The sequence below is a fragment of the Lissotriton vulgaris genome, chromosome 8, assembly GCF_964263255.1.
Source record: "Lissotriton vulgaris chromosome 8, aLisVul1.2, whole genome shotgun sequence".
Taxonomy (NCBI): domain Eukaryota; kingdom Metazoa; phylum Chordata; class Amphibia; order Caudata; family Salamandridae; genus Lissotriton; species Lissotriton vulgaris.
The window spans coordinates 774,333,686-774,357,874 of record NC_141696.1 but is presented as its reverse complement, the minus strand read 5'-3'; the positions used below and the strand labels follow the sequence as shown (position 1 = coordinate 774,357,874).

Genomic DNA, 24,189 nt, shown 5'->3' with positions numbered 1-24,189 from the left:
ATCTGTGTGATTTCATTCCTATTTGTGTTTATTCACTTAATTTCTTATGCACTCAGAATTAGAGTTCCTTTTTATTTTGCTTAATCTGCGTTTCACCTATGAATTGTTTTCTGTAGCCTTCATCACAACTTATAACAAATTGATGATATCAATTACTTAAGGAGAGGTGAGGCACAGCGGCGGAAGTGGTTGACCCCGGAGCACAGGGCTAATGGTTTGCACCAGGCAGCTCACTCAGCATCATGTATCACTGAGCAAAAATCTCCCCAATGCCTGGATACCCTTAGAGGTGATAAGTTCACGCTTTACAAATGTGGAATTAATTAATGTATTTTTGGGACAGGGAACCCCATACATTATTTCGCAAAACTAAGGCTAGGTCAGACAATGAAAGAAGGCTTCATCAGAAGCAGAACATACTTTGGAACTAACTACTCTTTGTAATTTGGGGTGATCTAGTAACTGGTGTACCGTTTAATGTTCGCTGTCTATGTAAAGTTATTCATCATTCAAGATGGATATCCTCTATGTATAATGCATATTAGCTTTGGTTTTTGATCTATTGCTTTATCATTATAACATCATCTTCCCAATACCTAAATGGATCGTCCACTTATTCAGGTTTCTTCATATAGTAGCCAAGGACACTAATTTCACTAGTCTGCTATGTTGTCATCCTGACAACCATTCAATCATGCTGGTATTTATTTACAATTATATATCTGTGGTCACAACCAAAACCATCCTGCAAAATATGAAAGGTGGCTCAGCGAGGTACCACTCCAGCATTATGTCAAAAATCATTCTGGGTCACAAGGGTGCACAGTACATTAGGTTTAGTACATCCATCACAACTTTAAACATACTCCACCTTTTAATGATTTTGTTTGTACATCTTGTGTTACTTGCTTTAATTAGGGTAGAGGATCAATGTTGAGTTGTAGACTTCTACCAGATAGGGTACATATAATTACCAATTGGTGTAATATTACAAGTGCGAAAAATGATTAAGGCACATTGCAGAGATTAATTAAACCTCTATGTTTGGCCCCAAAAAGTGTTTACTAAAGTAATGGGTATCACCAATAGTCAAAAAACAAGGTTGGTGGAGGGTCTAAGGGGAAAAATGTTTAAAGACCAAAGGACAGACAAACCCCTTATTCACAGTATAACAATACAAAAAGACTGTCAATGGTCTGTAGAACTAATGGGGGCAAAGAAAAATGTGACGGACACTGTGTCTACCTATAAAGTGTGTACAACAAAAAGGAATTGAATCCCATCGGCCCACCCATATGACAGAGCTTCATCATCTGGGATAGAACCAAAGATGGTCCGGTTAAGGAGCCACACACCTGTTGGAATTATGTGCTTCTCCAAACCCAAGGAACCACCAGTGATGGATCGTACCAAAAGTCAAATCAGTTTGGAATGGCGTGGGATATTAAATTGCAGTGAGAAAAAAAGTGTGCAAAAAGAATCAAAAAGTGAGATGTAAAATTGGCTACCATGATTTAACTCCATGGCTGCTAAGGCAATTCCCCTCCTGTGCTGGAAATTGTCATTTTACTTTATTTCATGACGAGCTGGGCTCGTCATCAGTGTACGAGGAGGCTACACCATGACGAGCCCAGCTCGTCATGAGTGTGGAAGGGGTTAAGGAAAACTTTATTAGGGAAAATCATGGTGTCAAGATTAAAATGAGTGTGAGAAAGTTTGACACAATAACTGTCTATTAAGGATGGTATTTGGTCAACATGTTTCAGCCATTGTAGGAAAGTGTACCCGGCTTTCGTCAGGACCTCTTGAATTAAGCTTGACCTAAGCTTAGTGAAAAAAGCAAAACTTAACACAAATTAATGGTACAAAACATCCTACCATACATTGGATTTTCCAGACAGGGATGTCTGTTTCATAGGGTATTTAGGTCCCCTCCCCCTCGGCTCAGGATCAGTCCAGGGGCACCGACGGACAGAGCGGGACATCCAACCCTGAGCAGTGGCCAGGAAGAGGTGAGGCTTTCTCCCAAGCACTTTTGGGAAAGAATCCTAAATACCTTATGAAACAGACATCCCAGTCTGGAAAATCCAATGGACGGTAGGATGTTTTGGATCATTAATTTGTGTTAATTTTTGCTTTTTTCACTAAGCTTAGGTCAAGCTTAATTGCAGTAGTGTTCAAGAGGTCCTGACGAAAGCCGGGTACACTTTCCTACAATGGCTGAAACATGTTGACCAAATACCATCCTTAATAGACAGTTATTGTGTCAAACTGTGTCACACTCATTTTAATCTTGACACCATGATTTTCCCTAATAAAGTTTTCCTTAAATCATGGTAGCCAATTTTACATCTCACTTTTTGATTCTTTTTGCACACTTTTTTCTCACTGCAATTTAACATCCCACACCATTCCAAACTGATTTGACTTTTGGTACGATCCATCACTGGTAGTTCCTTGGGCTTGGAGAAGCACATAATTCCAACAGGTGTGTGGCTCCTTAACCGGACCATCTTTGGTTCTATCCCAGATGATGAAGCTCTGCCATATGGGTGGGCCGATGGGATTCATTTCCTTTTTGTTGTACACACTTTATAGGTAGACACAGAGTCCGTCACATTTTTCTTTGCCCCCATTAGTTGTACAGACCATTGACAGTCCTTTTGTATTGTTATCTCCAATAGTGTCAGGACCAGTCTATGCAGGTTACTGTATCCCAAAAATCTAAGATCATTCATTGTTCCTGCGTGGACACACTTAACAACCAAATAAGACTTAGAAGTGATGAGTCTAAGCCACTCATACTCATCCAATAGATTGTGGCATGACAAGCGCTTTATATAAGAGGCAAAATCATGTCACTTACAAGTCACTCTAACACAGGGCTGTGGCCATGCAATTGTACAATGTGATAGCTTCACCTGTTACTCCCATATGTGCTCTCCACTCCCTTCAAACATCTTCCTCTCTCTGATGAGTGGTGGTTAATCCAGGACCAGTACCAGTATCTTTATGTGGTGGGGATTCTTGTCGCTCACGCTCCTGGACCTAGATGGCTGTACCTGGACTCCCCTAAGAAATACATTCAGGAAAGGTTGATCCTGCCTTGCTTGGTGCAGGAATAGACATTAACAAAGAACTTAATTCATTCAACAGTAAACTCATGCCAACATGTCCACACTCTAGGTATTGCATTGTACCCTTTTCAACCTATCATGGCAACAGTGATCTGGTACCTGAATTTAAAAGAAAATCTGAAAAGTATAATAAAAGGCCGAACCCTTGCTTCAAAACCTTGACAAAATGATACCTTGTTTACATGGCATCTGTTTGCTTATAGGTTCCTATATTTCCTTTTGCTACTTCTTGAGTGTATTGTTACACCACTGCAGAAATGCAATGCTGTCTGTGATGTTTGTTTCCCTCACTATATTGTGGTGCCCTGTTACCATTTAACCAACCTACACTTCTTCATACACAATTGTCCCTCCTTTGTATACCTTTTAACTTGATTTCATTTCCTTTACCTCCCCTGTACAACATAAGTCTGAACTCCAATAGGAAAACCAGTAATGTAATGCTTTACATCCACTGTGATTTGCCATTATGGAATAAGAATAATCATTTACCACTTCTTCCCCTCAAACTACAACTTTCAAACACCATTTCATGTTCAAGAATCTTGAGTACTTACTTTGCAGTAATCTTAACTTTACCCTCTACCCACAATTTCCTCGGTGCTCCCCAAATGGGATTGCAAACATATTACTCGAACACTATTCTTACTCTTGTTTCAAACTTCACATCATGATAACCCATCCTCTATCTACATTATTGTTCACCTTTTCGGTGTGTTTGAGTTCAACACCCCTTCCTGATAACAACATTTGCTATTTTCAATGTCACTCTATCAACTCTGGACTGGTTCTATTTCTACATCTATATTCAAGCATTCTCTGTCTTCTGGAAAGCCTCATGATACTTGCTCTCCCTGCTCTTTTTATATGCTACCTCATTCAGTGGCATCATCTCCAAGAGCATTTACAAAAGCAACATTACCTTCTTTTCCACTGAGCCAACACTAATACTAATAGTCATGCTATGAGTAAAAATCACCTACTCTAACTGCATTTCCAATTCCAATTAATAAGCTTTATTTGACATCTCAGTAATAAAAGCAATGTAAAACATAAATAAAAGTACAGGTATATATATTATTAAAATTTAGACAAACCAAGTATGAGAGGCATAGCACTGCAGCATACAAGAATGGGATTTCTTGGAACGTGCATGAATATAAGGAAGAGTAGCTTCCGATCCCTGAGTAATTTAATAACTTGTTAAGTGAAAAAAAGCACAAATACAATAATACATATGTGAGCAAGGCAATGGGATCGGAAATGTAGTAGTGGGATTTGGCATCCAATGAACAAAAGCTAGCCTTAAGATGAAGAAGCGTTATGGTTCATTTGGAGCTTGTTTGCGCCTCTTGCTCTAATGGCTTAAATCCACCCCAAAAACTTGGCAATAGCACATGCATGGGCCAGTTTCAGGCCTGATCTGAGAATTCCAAGTGCAAGCCTACAGCTATGAGTCCCCAGGTGTCTACATAATGGTTTAATACATTTCTTTTGGGGGTCAGTGTAGCCTGGGCAAACAAAGAGGACATGACAAATGAATTCTGTTGAATCCTTGCCAGTCAGAAGACCGGAGTCACCATTTGGGGCCCACTTGTGGGTGAATATTTTCAAGGGCAAAGTGCCAACCCTGAATTGTAAATAAAATGCCCTATCAAGTGGGGCAGAGATAGCATCCCAATAGGTCTCAAAAAATCTACTGCATTTGAAATCTAGAAATGTACCTGTTAACTGACTTTTAGTGAGTCTACCCTAATATTTGCTCACAGTTGGTGGAGTTATCAATTTGGCCATGGAAACCCTTTTTATATTTCCCTAGAAAATGTCCACCTTCCAAAATGGATAACAACCAGTGGGCTGCCCCAATACTCCACACCATCAACAAACTGTGAATTTAAAGTGATCCCAAGGACAGTCCTCCCACAAACTTTAACCAGATTCTCTGCAATTCACAATCTGTGATTTGCCCATCTAAACCTTCTTTCTACCCCCAAAACTCCCTTATGCCTCATCTAGATTTCAGACATTCAGCCCTCAGGGAATTGTAATTAGGAGCTTTTTCCTTGCCAGTCTAATTTCTCTTGCGTCTCTTTTTTCACATTAGAAGTTTCAAACACCTACCAGTTATTCTTTGAATGTCTAAACAAATTAATGTCTCTCCTCTTCCACTTTCCTCAGGCAAATAGTTCTGGTCTACATCCCTCCAAATCCACAGTGTCATCTGAGGATGTACAATCTAAGTGTATGTAAATCTATAATTTACTTTCCGTATTTGTAGTCACTGTTGATGTCACCACTCTTTACCACATCATTTCCCATATTCTGTAGGCAATTTTTCCAACCAACAATGATGCTTTACACCATATTGTGGGTGTTCGACTTTAATATTATTTGAAAAGTATTGATCGTCTTTAATATTGCAGCAACAACTTTATGATGTCTAGAATATCAGGGAACATGATGTTGCAGGTCAGAATAGATATATATTTTTATTTGACCAATAATATCAAAGCTTTTAATATTGTTGTATTGAATATTGTTGCTCGAAATATTGTAGAGGGGTTTTTAATATTTTATTTAACCTACTGTTGCTCTGGTTATATTCGGAATAATAAACGTGACCCCTGCAAAGTCCAACACTTTTCTTCCTTATTTTACTCTTCCAAAGCCCAATAATTTCCTTACTGATGTTCCTGTTGGAGTTGGAATAGTAAATGTGATCCCTCCAAAATCCAACTCTTTCCCAACTTTTACTCGGGTTGGACTTTGAATTGTAAATCTGACTCCTCCATATTCCAACATTTGCCCTACTTTTGCTCGGGTTAGATTGGTAATAGGAAATCTGACCCATCCAAAGCCCAAGACTTTCCTTACTGTTGCTCAAGTTGGAGTGAAACTATTAAAGATGATTTTCTTTCATGTAAGTGTTTTTTATTTTTGTTTAAATACAGTTATGATGGCATTTTGTATATGTAATATTTAAAAGTCTATAAAGCTGGAGTTAGAATTGTCAATTTTTATACTTTGGTTAAGTTGCATACATTACTAATGAATGTTGGATTTTATTTATAGTGGTATTTGCAAATATTTTTTCATTATTATTTTTAGTTTATTGTTTGTATTTGTTTTTACTATTGTTGGATACAATTTCTGTACCTTAATTTTAAAGAATATTTTTATTTTTATTTTTATTTTGTATATTTACTTTCCATGTTCCATTTTTTGTGTTGTGTAGTTTAAATTATTTTTTATTAGTATGTTTTCTTTTAAAATTTAATGAATTCGTATTCATACTGCAGCACAAACCGGAACTTCCATTGCATTAAAATCCATGTTGCCTAGCGCGTTTCGGACACCACAGTCCTTGATCACAGGCCCAGTGCAGAGTGAGGCAGCAGCATAATTACAGACACCTGAATACTCAATTATATAATCCCGCTCCAGTGGGCTTCCATGTGAATGATGCATGTGCATTCTGGATAAACTAGTTCTGACAATCAACTTTACCACCAGTGAGTCCACCATCACTTTGCAGTAAATACTAATTATTTTAAAAACCCAAGTGGGCCAACACAATGTTCATTCCTAGTTCAGCTGGGAAATAAACCAAAGCCAATTGCACCACTTGTGACTACAGATCAAAGTCACAGGGACCCGCTTTCTTACGCGGCAGTGCATCTTCAAGTCTGGACCGGCCGTAATATTTCCAAAGCAATGGTTGTCCTCGAACAAAGACGCACACCCAAAGGGCTCTAATTCTTTATTTGGAAACTGCAGCACAAATCGGAACTTCCATTGCATCAAAATCCATGCCTAACTTTTTGTAATATTTTGAATAAAATTCGTTTTAGAAATATTTTTAAATGTAATATTTTTAAAGAAAATTCATTTTTTATATTATATATATAATGCTTACCTCTGTAGGCTAAGATTTTGTCCATTATATTTTACCTGCAATATTTGTGTATCATGATATTTTTGACTTTGATATTATGTCAATAGAAGTATATGGAGTTCAGGGACCACTTTATGTATGCATTCCGAAAAAGACTATTTGTGGAGTAGAATGTGCCTATCCTTTAGATTTCAATAGCTCAGTAAATGGTTCAGGCATATCCATCTTGTTCTAGTGGGTTTTGGATGTTCATGCACTCAATGTAAGTTCCATGGAGCAGAAATAGCTTAAGGGACTACCTTCTCTTGAAAGGCATTTTTTCGGACTTTTCGTTTATTTCTTTTGTTCAATTTGATAATAGAAGATAGCTAATACAGTTTATTCCTGCAATTGTTTTCGACTATTTCCTTTACATCCTTTGTCTTATTACCACACTGATGCCTACTTAACAGTAAGTCATGTGCATGTTCTATGATTCTAAAGGGTGGGGCAAGTATATTTTGGTATTCTAAGATTTAAATTTAGACAGTAGGTTGAGTTTGACACTTACTATGGTACATATACACATTTTTGTCTACTGCACCCTTTCAGCTTCACAAGATAGCTTTTTACATTTTAAACAGCGATTCTGAATTGTACACGGGTATGCACCCTCTAAGTAGTCTTTGCAGGAAAATAGTAAAGTTCAAACCAAGGGCCAATACCATATTTTTTTGCAAAAAGGATAGTCTTGCCATTTATCTGAACAGTAACTACAAGTCCACAGAGAGTTGTGTAAAGAGAGGGAATACCCTCCAGCTCCAAGTGTAGGACTAGTGTGGACCTGGAAGAAGGCTCTGAAGGCCCAAGGAATGGTTCTAGATACGAGAACAAGAGAGAGGAGAAAGATGAGGAATCACAGGGCCAGACTTATGGGGCCTAAAGTTTCCATGTCTGCAATACCTCAGAGAAAACATTTTGAACAACTAAGAACATTTTCCAGACACAGGTGAAGGGGAAACAAGTGCTGAAAAATGAAAGAAGTTTACCCTTTGCAAAATATAAGTAGATCAGCCTCTATACCTGCAAAGACTGAGGTTAATGCTGGATTCTAAAGATGTAGAGTAATTGTACGGACCCAGCAGTGCACGATCCGAGTTTCTTGTATAGCTGTAGGTTCACTCTGATTTTGCAGGTCAAAGTAGCAAGAGCATTTTGTTTGTCTCATTTGAAAATCTTAACAAGAATATTTGAGTTCTTTATTGCTCAATTCTGACTTTACCATTTTCCCAGAAGTCTACTCTTGGTAACTAACAGATGACTGACTCACTGTTGGAAATGGAACCAGCTGGGTGGCTGATGTTTGTCCCTTTAGTCTCCTTGCCCTATGCCTTGAAAACATCTGCAGTCACTTGAGGGCAAATATACTATATTTCAGGCAATGCAGCACAACCACCTAAGATGCTGCATTATGCTGGGCGGGAAGGATAGAGCAGGGCAGTGCCAAATCTGCTAAGATATTGCACTGCTACTCGCTTCCCAAGCATTGGTGCACAACTTGGCAGTCTTGTACCACTCACAAACCTTTGCAGTCCCAAGGTGTATGTGTTATGTCCAGCATGTGTATTTCACTGGGCACTGTTGCAGTGAAAATACTATTCTTAGACTAGCTTAAAACCTTTACCCAGTTTGTATGTGTTCTGTACACAAGTCTCACTCATGGTAATCACATGATAAATGGACTGTACACGTTAACTACCAGTGTCTGCCTTTTAAGATAAGGGCACTTCGACACAGCTATGATAAGGCGTATTTGGCTGGTTACACATGAGCATGTGTTCACACTCTTAGGCACACATGTTCAGGCTATATATGTGAGACTACCATCATGCATAGCCTGGTAATTGTACACATGTAGCCTGGCACAAGAGGGGACTTTGCAAGGTAAGATATTGATCTGGGGTAGGCCTTATTTTACTAGTGGGCACTCATAGGTAACATCAGTAGGGTTTACTTATTTATCAATAGTGTCACTATATTATACTTACAAGGGGGAGTCTTCCCTAAAGTGCAGTTTTCTTCCAGTAGGCAATAAAGTGTAGTAAGGTATCAAACTTGGGTGAAACATGTGTGCCAAATTTGGATATGCCCCAAGAATCTAAATGTACCCCTTAGTGGTCAACCAGAACTGTCATATTTCTCTGGCTTATCTAAGGATTGAATTCCAAGTTTTTTGTTATTCTACCAGGCCAACGTAATTAACCTGATCCCTAGCAAAGGGAACAAAGGCCTCCCCACACAAAAGGAGCAATTACCGCTGCTTCTATCTGCTACTAGGGAGGAAGGTGGGGTTACAATCTGCATCTGTGAATTAGCTGTCACACTGTTCCAGGTATGGGACAGCCCAGACCCACTGAACAAAGGAGTAAGCCCACAACTCTGGAGTCTAGACAGGAGGGAGCTCCTATTTGAAGTTTTGGTGAGAAAGTCCAAGGGAGAGAATTCAGCTAAGGGTGGAACTGGAGATGTGCACAGAAACCTCTATACAGTGTCATTTTGGGTTGTCCCAGCATGTGTGCAGGAGGGTTGAGGCAGGCATGTAGGGGTGATGTGGTACCCTAGTATTGGCCAAGGGTTTCTGGAATCAAGAATTTTCAATCCCCATTTAAAAACTCTTTCTCAAAAGAGAACAAAATCCTCGGCCTGGATTGCGACAGCGGCAACACCAAGGAAGGTGAAAATGACACGCCCCCAAGACGATGAAATGTACTGAAGACTCTCCTTAGCCTAGGACTGGTGGGTGTTTCCAAGGGCCAGTACATCTGACCCACTAACACCCCCTGAGGACCAGTTGGGGAAAGACTTGTTCTTCACCTCCCCCCAGAAGTCCAGGAAGACATCCAAGAGGGCATGGGTTCTGTAGAAGGTACAGCAGAGGATACGTCTTGAGCAAGGAGCCAGCAGAAACAGCTCCCAGCAGATTTTGCCTAGTTAGAGACCAGGGGGCCAACTGAAAATGCTACTGGGCCAGTAATACAGATAGGGTGCACTTTCCATGTTTGCATCTTGGTGCAGCCTAAAGCAGGGGTGATGGATGCGAACATGAAAAGGGAACTCGACCAGGACAGTGCATTCAAGAGAAATATGGAGCAGAATTTTTAAAGCTGCTCCGTGTTTCTCTGTACCGGCGGCAACCCGCATGCACTTTTGAAAGGGATTAGAGATCCCCTTGCAGGCAGATGTTTAACAGTTATTAACTGCACCCACTTGCAATAGTCTATCTGGGGCCCATGGGACCCCCTTTCATCCCTTTAGAAGGCTGCATTGGTGCCACCTTTTGTGCACACTATCAGTGTGCCTTCTAAAGGCATATTTGCCTCTGTACCTACGTCGGTATTATAGCGCGGGGCAGGAGGCAAAGGGATTTCCTCATTTGCATGGTGCCAGGCCTTCATTCGAAGGAGGGCACATCCTCTTATGATAGCTCTGGTGCTGTATCTGCAAAAGGGGCCATACAAGCATCTGCGGCCCCTTCTAATTTACCAAGTGCCCTATGGCACATAAAGAGTGTGCAAACACCCATTGCCCCCCTAGGGCGCATGTGTAATATGGTCCCTGGTGACTAGAGCTCACCACCAGGAAAAAACTGAGCCCGAGATCTTTGAAATTGGCCCTTCAGGACCCCTTATATCCACTTTTAAAGGATTTGACCTTTGACATCGCCAGCAGCAACGAAGCATGTAGAGTGACACTGCATTTTCAGAGAGAAACTACACGGTGGGCAAAGGCCCACGGATCACTGCAAGAGTGGTTCTATAATTTAGATAGGGGCCTTTGTGGAGAACTCCTCTCGGTAATCTATTTGAGCCCCCAGGAGCCCTCATCTCCTCGTCGGTGAACGAAATACAAGGTCAGCACAGCCTGGTCAACTGGGTCCCGGGATTCCATCTCTGGCATCCAGAAGCAAATGGATTGCATGCGGGGTGCTCACCCACCCCGTACCCAGGTTTCAGGGGCCGGCAAACCCTGTTCCAAGCCTCCCACCTGAGTTGAAAGGCAGAAATCCCTCTGTTCCCACTGGTTGGAGTCAGTGGGAACCTAAAGGATGCTGGTTCTCATCCCGAGAGCTGACGCTGCTGTCAAGAGTCCTAGGGCCCCACCGCAGGTCCCAAAAGCCCTGACCATGTGCCAGTGTCCTGGGTGAGACCAGACAGCCATAAGTGCCCCTTTATATAAGAAAAAATATACACAGAGCAGAGGAATGTGGCGTCAGGCTGCAAACCAACCTCTTGTTCCACTAATCAAATATTTAAGGCGCCATGGTGGGAACACCCAAATGCCCTGCAGGGCTCCTTTTGCCTCTGTTCTCTGTCTTGTGGTGGCCACAGGATGAGATGGGCACCCACAACTTGAAATTTAAACACTGTGTGGGGTTTCAGGAGTTTCAGAAGCCGTCCAGCAGTAATATTTACAAGTGAAACCAAGTTTCTGGGTTCATGAAAATCATGACTGCAAAGTCTTCTCATCATAGTTGTCCGAGAACTCATAAGGCTATAACCTTCATATTTCAGCCAGGGAGTGCAGCAACAATCTCTAATGGTTAGTTCAATGGCTGCATCTTATGTGGCTTATGTGTGTTAAAGATAGCCACAAACTCAGTATATGTTGATTTTGAATGTTTTGTTGACCATGTATTATTAACAGGTGATTTTAAATAAGTATTGCAATATTCTATTGATGATAATAATTGCATTTAAGCATGGCTATTGATTTCAGTAATATAATGGTGCTCTTTAGCATACGATTATTGGACTTTTTAAACGGTGGCTTCTGACAGAGCCAACAAGTCTGCTTCATTCAAAGTGATACCACACTACATGGTGACGTTCTATGTGATTTCAGAATGTCACCTAAGGTATTGCTATCTGTCTGATGTATATATGTGTAAATTAAGGTGTTGTATTCAATAGTGTGTGCGTAATATACGTTTTCAAAGCAAAACCACTGTCTAGACAAGCATTTATTGAGTGTTAATATTATGTGGAAGCAAATGGTAATTACTAGTCTACACCACCTCCGTTGAGTGGTGTTCAGACAAAATATCGAAGTTAAAATATCGTCATTCTAAAATATTGTCTCCAAAATATTGTGATATGGAAATATGGTGTGCACGGTAACGTTGTCATGAATATCGATTTTAAGGTAAGTAATATTGATTTTTTAAATATCAAAGTCATTAATATAATTTACAAAACAATAGCTGTTTATAATATCATTTTTTACTTATTTATGTATTTTAGTATATGTTTTAAATGTGTATAATGTGAGTTTTTTGTTTAAATATCTTTTCTGGTTTTTAATATAGATGTTACATTTTTAGTAGTTATGATATTAACTTTCATTATTTTTTGTGATTTTTTTAAGTACCGTAGTGGGTTGTTGGTTTATATGGGTATAGGGTCAAAAGGAATTTATTTATAATAATTATAAATTAGTTTTTAATTAATAATATTTATGTAATTGGTAATTGATTATGTTAAGTGTGCAATTTATTTTTATCTTAATTATAGGTGCAGATTGTGGGGTTTATAGGTGTATTGGGTGGGAAGTAATTTAAATGTAATTAATTAATAATTGGTTGATAATTAATATTATTTATTTAATTGATAACTAATTATCTTAATTGCGTTAATACATGTTTTTTAGGTTGTGGGGCTTATATGGGTGCAGGGTGGGAAGTAAATTCATTCTAAATAATTAATAGCGAGTGGGTAATGAATATGAATTATTTAATTGCTAATTAATTATGTTAATTGTGTAATTAATTATTTTTTTATTAAAATGTTAGGTGTGTGTTGTGGGCTTTATTGCAGTACAGGGTGGGAAGTAAATTAAATTTAAGTAATTCATGTTTCTATTAAAATAATAATTTACATTTAATCAATCATCATCACTAAACTTTATCCGATCTATCGAGATAGACCATAAAAGTACAAGAAGAATAAAAAAGTTACAGTACAATGCAAAAAGATTAAGTGGTTAACAGTACCATATAAAAATGGTTAATGATTTTACATTTACAATTAAAATCAGAGAGAAGGGGAGAAAGGCGAAAACCTTAATTGGCGATCCGCTATACGTTTCAGTATACCGAAGTTTCTCTTAAAATCATCGAGCTTCATTTAAAACTATGTACAATGATTACGACTATAATTAAGACAAAAGTATATGCAGTTAAAACCTTATTGTGTACCTTTAACAATTCAAATCAAGAGCACCTGCCCACTAAGTTACAGGGATACCAACGGGCTGAGGCATAGACCGGGACAATTATGTCAATAGCAGTCACACATGTTTCTTTAAGGACACAGCCATGTCAGTTAATCACAGCTAGATCCAAGCTGGACTGTGGACCTCGAAAGGCTAAGGACGTGTAACACAGATTTGCTGGTAAGCATTTGTAGAAAAATAAATGCTGGTCTGACTTGTCTAAAATTACACTTCTTTAAAATGGGAATAAGATAAGATTTTCTGGGTAACCTGTAAAAACTGCAGAACATAAAAAAATGCATCATGTCCTGTGGAGTTTTCCTGTCAGAGCCACAGACAGGGAGACTCTGATATAATTCACTTATTATATAAGCTAACATGATTACATGACATGGCGTTACCAGTGCTTAATTTGAGCTCCTGTTCGGCACCGTAACTAAATTCTCAACACCGGTATTTGTGACAGTCCATAACACAGTGGTGCTGTTTGTCTAATTTTGAAGTCAGCATAACACCAAAGTGTTTAATAATTCAAAATACACAAACAATTATTAACATCTGCCACGCAGCCATTCTTATGGTTTTGTTTGGCCTGGAATAGTCTGAATTGTCACACTTGTAAGTTGTGTTGGTACTGGCATTGGCAGCATTGACAGGGTCAATAAGTGGTTCAAGCAGCAATGGCCTCCTAGGAAGGGCCCTGGCACTTATTTTTTTTGCAAATTAGGCACAATGTACAGCAGTACATAATGGAGCATATTACAGTCACATAAATACGCAACAAAGAAAGGATTAAAGTACAGATAATAATGCCACTATTCTTATGTTAATAAGATGCACAAAAATGTGAAAAATTGTATATGTGTCATTGCCATCTCTGGAGGCTTACGAGGGTAAAGGATGGCAGCAACACAGTGAGTGAGCTTATGTTAAAATCACCTTTATTACAACCACATTGAATGCTATCCTTGCTTATCTACGTATACACATTTACTGACTCAATGCCATAATCACTATAAACAGACTCACCTCATGTAGGTGACAGCCTTACTGATTTGAGTTTTAGTAAAAACAAGCAATCAGTCTCATTAATGTACAATACAGTGGATGTAAAATCGTCCCTATGTCCGTATACATTGATAAATAAATATACACTCTTTATAAATATATAAATATAAAGGTAGATATACACTCTTTGTTCACTCTGTCATCTATGTAAAAATCATAGATGTACACACTATTTGTAAAAAGTATCCTGTCTAAAGTCACTGTATATATATGAGTGAGTGGTTGAGTGAGTGTCTGTATGGGTGAGTTAGTGCATGTGTGAGAGCCTTTATGAGTGAGTGACTATATCTCTGAGTAGTTGTGTAGATGAGTCAGTGGGTATGTCAGTGGTGTGTGGGTAAGTGAGTATGTCTGTGACTGACTCTATGAGCGATTGAATGGGTGTGTGAGGACCTATATGGATGAATGAGTATATGTGTGACTGGCCGTATGGGTGTATGAGTAGGAGTGTTAGAGCCTGCATGGCTGTAAGACTGCGTGTGTGAGTGGCTGTATTGATGTGCAAGTGGGTGACTCAGTGGATGTATAGGTGACAGGATAGGTGTATGAGTGACTGTATGAGTGAGGTAGTTGGTGTACGAGTATCTGTATGAGTTAGTGACTGACTGTGAGAGTGGTTATATGAGTGAGAGAGTGACTGTGTGTCTTGTATGGGTGAGTGACTGAGTGAGTGTGTGCATGAGTAGCTATATGGGTGAGTCAATGTGTTTGTGCATACCTGTATGAGTGGCTCTATGGGTGTATGAGTAGGAGTGTCAGAGTCTGTATGACTGGATAACTGGGTGTGTGAGTGGCTGTTTTGATATGTGAGTGGGTGTCTCAGTAGATGTATAGGTGACTGGATGAGTGTATTAGTGACTGCATGGGTGAGGTAGTTGGTGTGCAAGTATCTGTATGGGTGAATGACTGACTCTGTGAGGAATATATGTTGTTACAACGCAAACAAATTACAAAGCATGCTTTCTCAACACGGTTTGCATTGTAATGGCAGGCATTGTATTGACATGCATTGTTACTTCCACATCTTTATCCAAACATCTACGATAACACTTATACTCCTATAGAGAGGACAACAAGACTACAAAGAGGTACATCTCCACCAAACAAGGGTACTTCCTCTTAGCTATATGTGGTACTGCTTTGTTTAGTGGAGATGTCCTCAAATTCCTTGTCACCTAAATCATTGGAAACTGTGGCACTTTTGGCAAGCTGTCCATAATCCTGGCAAATGGCAGGGGGATATTTGCATACTACTAAGGTGGGTGGGAACGCCTGCCCAATTATTAGAAGGGGAGGAGGCGTGCAAAGCCTAGGAGGGGGTTCCGCATGGGACCCCTCCATTTTTAAAAATAAAGACCCAGGGAGGTGGTGGTCCCTAGGGCTCAATAAGGCTGAGGAGGGGGTCCTCGGGCACCCCCTCCTTTTAAAAAGAAATGCCCTCGGAACCTGGCCATCCTGGGGGCTCTATTCAAAACAAGCATGGGAACCAGTGTTTGGTTTTTGAAAATATATTTGCAGCACATTCACAGCTCTGTCCCATATCCGCCGCAAAAAAAATATAAAAAAAGAAATGCTTTTTTGCCTTGGTGAAGTCCCATCTTCCTGCATTCACAGGGGGCTCAGCAATCCCCCTGAAGGCAGTGCAGGGAGTGGCTGCACCGGTCTATGTCCATGGGACCCCTATCTCTCCTCCAGAGAGGTACTGTCGGGGGGTCATTTATTGTGCACCATCTCTTTGTGACACACAGTCAGTGACCCTCCTGATGGTCCTTTTGCCTCTAAGATCACATCATCAAATGGCTTAGGGTGCAGCATCAGGTGTTTCCTTCACTTGCATGGGGCCACCCTTAATGCAATGAGGGAAGGCCCCTTGAGATAGCGATTGCGCTATATGTGTATTGGCGCTATTTATATTAACGAAGAGGTGTACCCTTCTGTAGTACAACAAGGAATAGAAAAGAGGCGCACACACTTGTTGTGGCCCCAGGGCACTACAGGATAACCTGAACACACACCAAGCCAATCACACATTAGAATATTCTGCACTCCGAAAGAATGGTAAGGTCATATTACACAAATCACGCTGTAGCCGAGAAATGTTAGCAGGCTTCAGATCAAAAAACAACAACACAAAATGTAGTGGTCCAAAAGCAAAACAAACACTGTGGAAACCATGGGCACAGGGAGTTTCCTGCAATATGTATTCCTGCTTACCAGATCAAAGTGAATAACATGGTCGAATAACATTACATGTACAAGTTGAATGCCATTACATGTACAAGCAGCAATTCCTGTTAGATTTGTTGTTTGTTTGCAGAATTGCAAATTGCATTCTTACTCTGTAACAACCCACATGATGACCTGTATTTTCTTTTGAATAAATTGTCTGGCTAAAGACAAATGCTTATCAATATAGACCTGACTTTGTAAGTAGAAATTGTCATTCTTTTCTCAAACAAAATCTAGAACCAGTGAATATATTTTGCTCCAAGCTATAGTTCAATACATTAGGATGATGTATAGTCACATTACTATTTAGTGCTGGCTCATCTGATGTTGAGCTCGGAACTAAAACGAATGCTTTGCCTGAGAGAGACCAACGTCTGCATAAAGAGCGATCCGGTCCGACATTCCCCCTGGCCACTCAAATCCCATAACCTGTGCATCTATCCAGACCCATGATGCCAGTGGTTTCAGTGCCAGAGCAAATAAGTAGGGGGATAGAGGACAGCCCTGACATGTGCAACGCCCTATGGCTAAGGGCTTTGAGACCGCCCAGACCACTCTAACAGAAGCTGCGAGATCTGTATATAGCAGCCGAATATAGGATAGAAGACGCAATCCAATATTAAGACACTGTAGGAGAGCAAACAGGTACGTCCACCCCTAAGAATCAAATGCCCTATCTATTTCAATGCCGCTGGACCGTCCAGATGGTCAATCGCTGCTACTGTGTTATGGGCCCGGCGGATATTATGTCGGGTGGCCCGGTTGGGCGTAAAGCCCGCCTGGTCTGGATGAACAAGGTCGGACATAAAGGGGGGATACGATTGGCAAGGTCTTTGGCCAGAAGTTTGGCCTCCAGATTCAGCAGTGATATCGGACGATACGAGGAGTGTTGGTTCGGAGGGCGGCAGGGTTTAAGAAATAAAACAATTTTGGCATTTCGACAATCCGACGGGAGCCTCCCATCCTCAAGGGCCGTATTCACCACCTCTAAATAGTTGGTAATAAACTGGGACTGAAAGAGCTTGTAAAACTCGCACGGGAAGCTGTTGGGACCCGGAGCTTTGCCTGTATGCAGGTCTGTAAGGGCTGGACTCAGCTCCTCAATCGTAAAGTGTGCATCCAATTCCGCTTGTGTCGTATCTGACAGGGCTTTGGGAGGTAAGTAGTCTATTAAACGATTAATCACAGAGGCTGAAAACGCATTATGTGGGGTATATAGATCGGCGGAATATGTTGCAAAGCTGAATGCAATCTGGGCTGGGTCTGTCAGCGTTTGGCTATCGTCGCCCAGAATGCTTGGTGTGGTTAGTGGGTGAGACGCCCTTTGGCATAGGCAATGCAGGAGAGACCATGACTTATCCCCCATTGATATATTCGAGTGCAGGTAGCCACCGAAGCCTGCCTGGCTTTTTGTTGCAGAATATTGGCGTGTGCTTCTTGCCCGAAAGAAGCTGGAGGCGAAATTGCCCACCGTCGACCTCTCGACTCCGTTGTTCTAAATCTAATATTTGAGCCTCTGCCTGCAGCAATGTTTCCCGGCGCCCCTTTCATTGGGCACTGCAAAATGATATGTGGGCACCCCTAAGGGTTGGCTTCATAGCCTCCCAGATGGTCAACGCCTAGCTCACCATTCCCAAGTATTCAGTAAAAGAAGCCGTAATGGACTGAAACCTATAGGCTTTATATTGTGGATCGTGAAGTGCCACGTTGAAAGGTGCCATCGAAAGGGAGGGCGGGCTATGGCCAGTCGCAATGTCAGCGCTATGGGAGAGTGATCTGACAGGCCCCTAGGTAAAATAACGACCAACGCAATGTGATAATAGTAAGTGGCGGTATACATGTATAGTCTAAACTTGAGAATGAATCATGCACTGCAGAGTAGTATATGTAGCTTTATACTGTTGGTGTAAATGTCGCTACGTGTCAATCCAGCCCATGTACCGAACCAATGACTGTAGACGTGTTACGCTGAGTAGACCTGACCCTCCACTCGACCTCCATCTATCTTGAGTCAATGTCAAGACATCATTCCAATCCCCGCCCAGAATGGAGAGGCCCTTGGGTATCTCTGACATTGTTCTAGCAAGAAATTCCACAATCTAATCAGATAAGGGGGGTCGCATATATGCTGCCAAAGGTAATGAGTTCCCCATATAGCGTGCCAGTCGCAACCATATATCTGCCCTGGGGGTCAAACCATGCTTTAGTGTGTGTAAAGGGGACTCTCTGATGAATAAGGACTGCCACCCCATGGGATCCCCTGGTAAAGCCAGCATGGAAGATCTGCACATAGCCAAACCGAGAAAGACATGGTGCTTTGGAACCAATAAGGTGGGTTTCCTCCAGTAGCAGGACATCGGCTGAAGCACGCTTGGCCTGTCGCAGGACCACCCCTCTCTTGATCTTATCCAACATCCCTGTATCTTCCAGCTAAGTTTTTGGAGTCTAATATGAAGAATAAATGTGTAGCATGAGTTGTTGCATGGCATGAAGATCATAAGCACAAAGAAAACATGGCACAACACAAACAACATAAGTACTCATTCCCCGAGCCCTGAATACCTCAGAACAGTTGAAGTATCTGTTGCAGCTGGGGCTCTACTCCTGTTCCAAAAGGGGCAAGGCATAACCCCAAACTTGTGGATCCCAGTAAACTATCCCCATACATTGATAAAGTTCTCAGATACTGAGAGAAGGGTTATGGGGGGAAAGGTGCCACCAAGGCCCTGAGAATACTGTCATCAGCCCAAAAAAATATTGTACTCAAGACCTTCAATCTCCATTGTGTGACAGTGATAGTCCATATTCGTCTTCATACCCTTGGAGGTGGAATTCCCCCTTGAATTTAAGCGGCACCTTGAGCGTGATCTATGGTTTTGATTTCTCTTTAGGTTTGACAGTCTTCTGTGCGGCCTCCCCAGAGGACGACTCCGGGTCGATAGGTGGCGGGGGTGTTACTTGAGCTTCTATCTCTCATCCACCCAGGCAAAGACCTCTTTGGGGTATCAAAGAACAGTGTACGTGACTTATAGATAAACTGCAAACGGGCCAGGAAAGGCAGGGCATACTGTATCTTAAAATCTTTGAGCTAGGCCTTCGCTGCCATGAATGGATGTCGGCGTTATGGCAGCAGTCTCATATAATCGGGGAAAATGTAAATGGGATGAGAGTTCATAATAAAGTTTGCCCGCCAGTCTGGCCTGCACGAGGTTGGAATCCCGATCATGAAACTTCAGGAGTCTGGCGATAATGGGCAATGATCTGGCCCGGGAAGAGGCTTCTGCATCAAGGCGTGGTAGGCACGTTCAAGAATAAAGCATTGGGACAAGGCCGACTGAGGGATTTATCCTCCAATCCACGTAGTAAGGAACTGTTCCATGTTGTTGCCTTCGCAGCCCTACGGGAAGCCCATGAAATGAAGATTGTTCCTCTGAGCACTGCCCTTGGCATCCTCCGCCCTGATAGCAAACCCCTTCATAATGGACTCCAAAGAGGATAATCGCTTTTGGAGAGATGTAACTGTATCCTCTGTAGTAGATATATGGGTCTCAGCTTCGGCTATCATGTTAACTGCCTTGCAAAGATCTTGTCAGATCAGCAAAACATCTGACCTCACTGCACTGATCCTGGCCTCTAGAGCGTCACCGGTTTAAGTTATCGCTGCCATCAGCGCAGAGTTGTCCAGGCTGGTGGAGGCCGGAACTGCAGGCTCTGCCTCCTGCGCCCCGGCATAGCGATCCAGTGCGCTCTGTTTGGTGCCCTGTGGTTTATGCGGGTCATTGTCAGTGGTATTAGTCAGTTCCAATAGTGGTAGTATAGGTCTACAGGGTTCGGCACACAGGGCGAGCTTTTGGTGGTCCCCAATTAGAATAGCGATGCCTCATAGGAGTGAGGGAACACCACAGCCGCCGATCCGGGCGACATCTATCTTCAGGGTAGGCAGGAGGCAGGTGGGAAAGAGGGCATCATACACAGGCTGCGCCGGGCCTAGTCCACCTGCTTCTGATTGTAACCACCATCCACCCCCCTAATGGGTGGCTCTGCACACCCCCTTTCAGCAGCGTCATGCAGCACCCATGTGCCTGCGGTCTCGGAAGGTAGGTATAGGAGATGGATTAGTCACCGGTACCACCAGGGAGGCCAGGGCACAGGTAAGTGATGCTCCCAAAGGGTCTCTACGACCAGGAAGTAGGGCAATGACGAAGAGCAATGAGGGTCACAGCTACCCCCTTCTGCGAGGCCCCAGAGCAGTAAAGGGCCAAGTCTGCATACCGCTCAAAGGAGATGTTGATCACAGCGGATCACAAGACGGCCCCCACCTCCAGCAGAGCTGCAGAGACAGCGCCAAGCAGTTAGCCCCGGGTCACAACCTAGGCCGCAGCCAGAACACCAGAGAGGATCAGGCGCAGCAGGCCAGGTGGATGGACAGCAAGTTAGGGTCCAGGCTAGGGCACAGCACAACGAAGAGTCCCCAGGGCTCCGGATCTTAGTCCATGTCTCAGGAAGCTGCTACCTCAGAAGGGAAAAGAGGCAGAGTCAGGGCTGCAGTGGCAACAGAAAAACCCCAACAGGACAAAATGGGGAAATCCAGTGTCGCCAGCCAGCAAGTCCCCTGAGCGCAGCGTCACCCCAGCCCAGCTACACCCCTGCGGTGCTGCACGTGACCGCGACTCAGAATGATGAAGGCAGCCGGCCGTCCCGGCCCCAAGCCCAGAGCAACTTCACATCCTGTCTTCAGGGGGCTGTCGACAAACAGATGACGAGCAAGCCGCACCCAACAGCAGACTCACCGCACGCCTCCTGGGTGTCGCAAGGGCCAACAGTACTACTCTCCGGCCTCAGGCCTGCTGTAGTGCTTCGGTACCCTGTACAGTGTCCCGGTCAGGATAGTACCTGGCACCATTCATCGCAACCGGAAGCTCCCAGGAGTGATGCGAGCACAGAGGTACGGTATGACCAGGATAGTGGGGTAAAATGCAGGCTGATGAATCAGGATAAGTGCAGGATTGCAAGTGGGCCTCCGAAGCTCACTTACAGCGTGTCCGCCATTGTGGGCCGTTTGGTCACCACCCCATGGTGTTGCATTTTAAGTTCTGAGTTTCTGCTTCTCCTGACCACGCACTCTTTAACTATACTGCCTACGAATCCGGATGACATGTGACTCCTACACCTCTGTCTCATGTAACATTTTCTTTACACTGATTTACACATATGATTGATTGTCTCCGTGCAATGTGTGTGTGTGATGTAAAGTGCTCTGACACCCTACACTGGTATGAGTGGCACTATAAGGCTAACTAAATGCATTTGAGATAGAGTGGTTATATAGACTTGAGGAGCACTGTTAAAGGGTGGTAGAGAGGTCACTGGGGGCATCAAACAAACATTCTTGCACTGGGCGCCACCAGTGCTAAAGCCCGCCCTGAATTAAATGCACAGTTGAATTGTGTAATGACATTCCTGCACTTTTCGCTTTTGTTCCTCCCATTTAGACTCGCTGAAATGTTAAGGCTTCTGGCATCATAAAGAGACTGTGAAAACATAATAATGAGTCCCCAGGCCAGGAACACGGCACAAGGAAGAGGTAACAAGAACCAGATCAATTACTGACAAGTGATCACAATGTCAATGGTGAAATAAAGTTTCAGTGCAAGAATGATCAAAATTGCCATAGTGGTCTAAATAATACACCTAACTTGAACAACAGCAAAAGATAGGTCATCCTTCTAGAAAACTATTTAGTCTACAGTCACCGTATTTTGTAGTCTGACAGTTTTGGCCTTTGCCACAATTATGCTGTCTATGCGACAATCTGAGTTGTTTAATAATGCTATCCCTAAAATGTATATTGAAGAGAGGTTGTATTGAAGAAAGGGTGCTTTATTGACAAATTCTGCTGACACTGCTCTCCCCAAAGCATTCATCTTCGAAAGCAGTTTTATTCAAAGCATTTATGAAAACCTGAATACCAAAATACTCTGGAGCTTGGTGTGATTTCAATGTAATTATTAAAACTATTTGCTATCTTAAACTGTTAAGCATTCAAATATAGCCTTATAGCACGCCGTAGCGGGCTATACCAGCCATTAAAGTCCCACTCCAGTGTTAAAGACCCAAGCCGAAGGCTAGGGCCTTTAACAAGGGAGCAGGACTTTAATGGCCGGTGTAGCCCAGCTACAAAGGGCTATAAAGCTATTAGAACATTCTGCCACTAGAGGGCAGAATGTTCTAACAAATAAAACAAAGGCTTCAGGAGCCGGAGGGGATTGAAGTCCCCTCGGGCTCCGAGAGGCCTATGTTCAATTGTGGAATGTTGCTCTGTGGGCCCATAGAAGCACGGAGCACTCCATTGTATTCAATGGAGTGCTCGACAGTCCAATGTTCTAATAATGCATACATTGAAAAATGTGCCCCGAGAAGTTAGATATGCATGCCTGACACAAATGTGAAATTTATAAGATCAATTCCTAGGAGAAAGAAAATACAAGATCGCATCAAAGATAAAAAAAAAACATTGGGCGAAATTCAGAAGCATTTTTCCTTACATAGCTTTCTTTTATTTATTTATGTATTTTCTTGTTAGTGTCCAAAGAGAGAAGTTTGCATGAGTAACCTCAAAATCTTGCTTTATAGACTCAAAACTGATGTAATTTTAATTTTGTAAACTTCTGTTACATACATGGAAAATGCTCACGTTGGGTGGAGTTTCTGCTTTCATAAGTTTAGAAGGGAAAGAGGTGTTTTACAAGGTTGGCAAGGGCCAGTGGAATCTGCAGTGAACATGTACAAAGACATTGGTTTGTGGATGTCAAAATCACAAGCAAAATCCTCTTATCAAACGTAGGGTTGGGATGAGAAGGATGAATGGAGAATTATGCAATGTGTGCTCAATATTTGAAAATGCTGAAGAGAATGATTGTTCCTCAGCTTTACCACATGGTGATTGTAAAATTACTGAATGTAGATACATTTTCCTTGATACTTTACGGACAAAGGATAAAGAAGGGAGTGTGGGTAAAGATATCAAACCCTACAACAATCCTGAAATAGCCTGCCTCACAGACATTTCCCAACTGAACGAGCTATATAAAACAAATTCACTTGTCGCTTTAGAGCACCATTTCATTCCTCTGGATTCTATTTTTAGCTGCCACTTGTTCAGTGGATCTATAACCAGATGTGGAGCAGTGGAATAATAAAGGGAAGTGTTTCTGAGTGTTGTCACAGAAGGGCTCTAGCAATATTAATCAAAGTGGCAAAATATAGACCAGGTTATTGATGTTAAAATACATTGAACTCTTTCACATTAGAATCACACAGTGACAGTTTCTCTTTCTGTAATATACAATATATAAATAGAACTTTTAGTGAGTATCACTGCTTAGCCCTTAGGGTATATTACCTGCAAAGACGATAGATCCCTGAACACCCCATTCGGTATAGCGTGGATTTCATTCCCATGAATCATTAGCAACTCCAATTTTGAAAGTCCAGCAAAAGAGTTGTCAGATAAAGAATTGATACTATTGAACCTGGGAAGGAAAAACAACAACAAATTATTAGGGTACAACTTAAATAGATCTCAAACATAGGAAAAGTAAGGTAAAAGGG

The 24,189-nt window shown here is 41.9% G+C and overlaps 1 protein-coding gene across 1 annotated transcript in view; it reads right to left on the bottom strand.

The window, feature by feature from the left end:
* Window positions 1-24,189, bottom strand: part of MXRA5 (matrix remodeling associated 5) — a 230,304-nt gene that overhangs the window by 72,861 nt on the left and 133,254 nt on the right. The window contains exon 2 of the mRNA XM_086934665.1: window positions 23,981-24,110. Within this exon, the coding sequence (XP_086790791.1) occupies window positions 23,981-24,110 (130 nt within the window). The remainder of the gene's footprint in view (window positions 1-23,980; window positions 24,111-24,189) is intronic.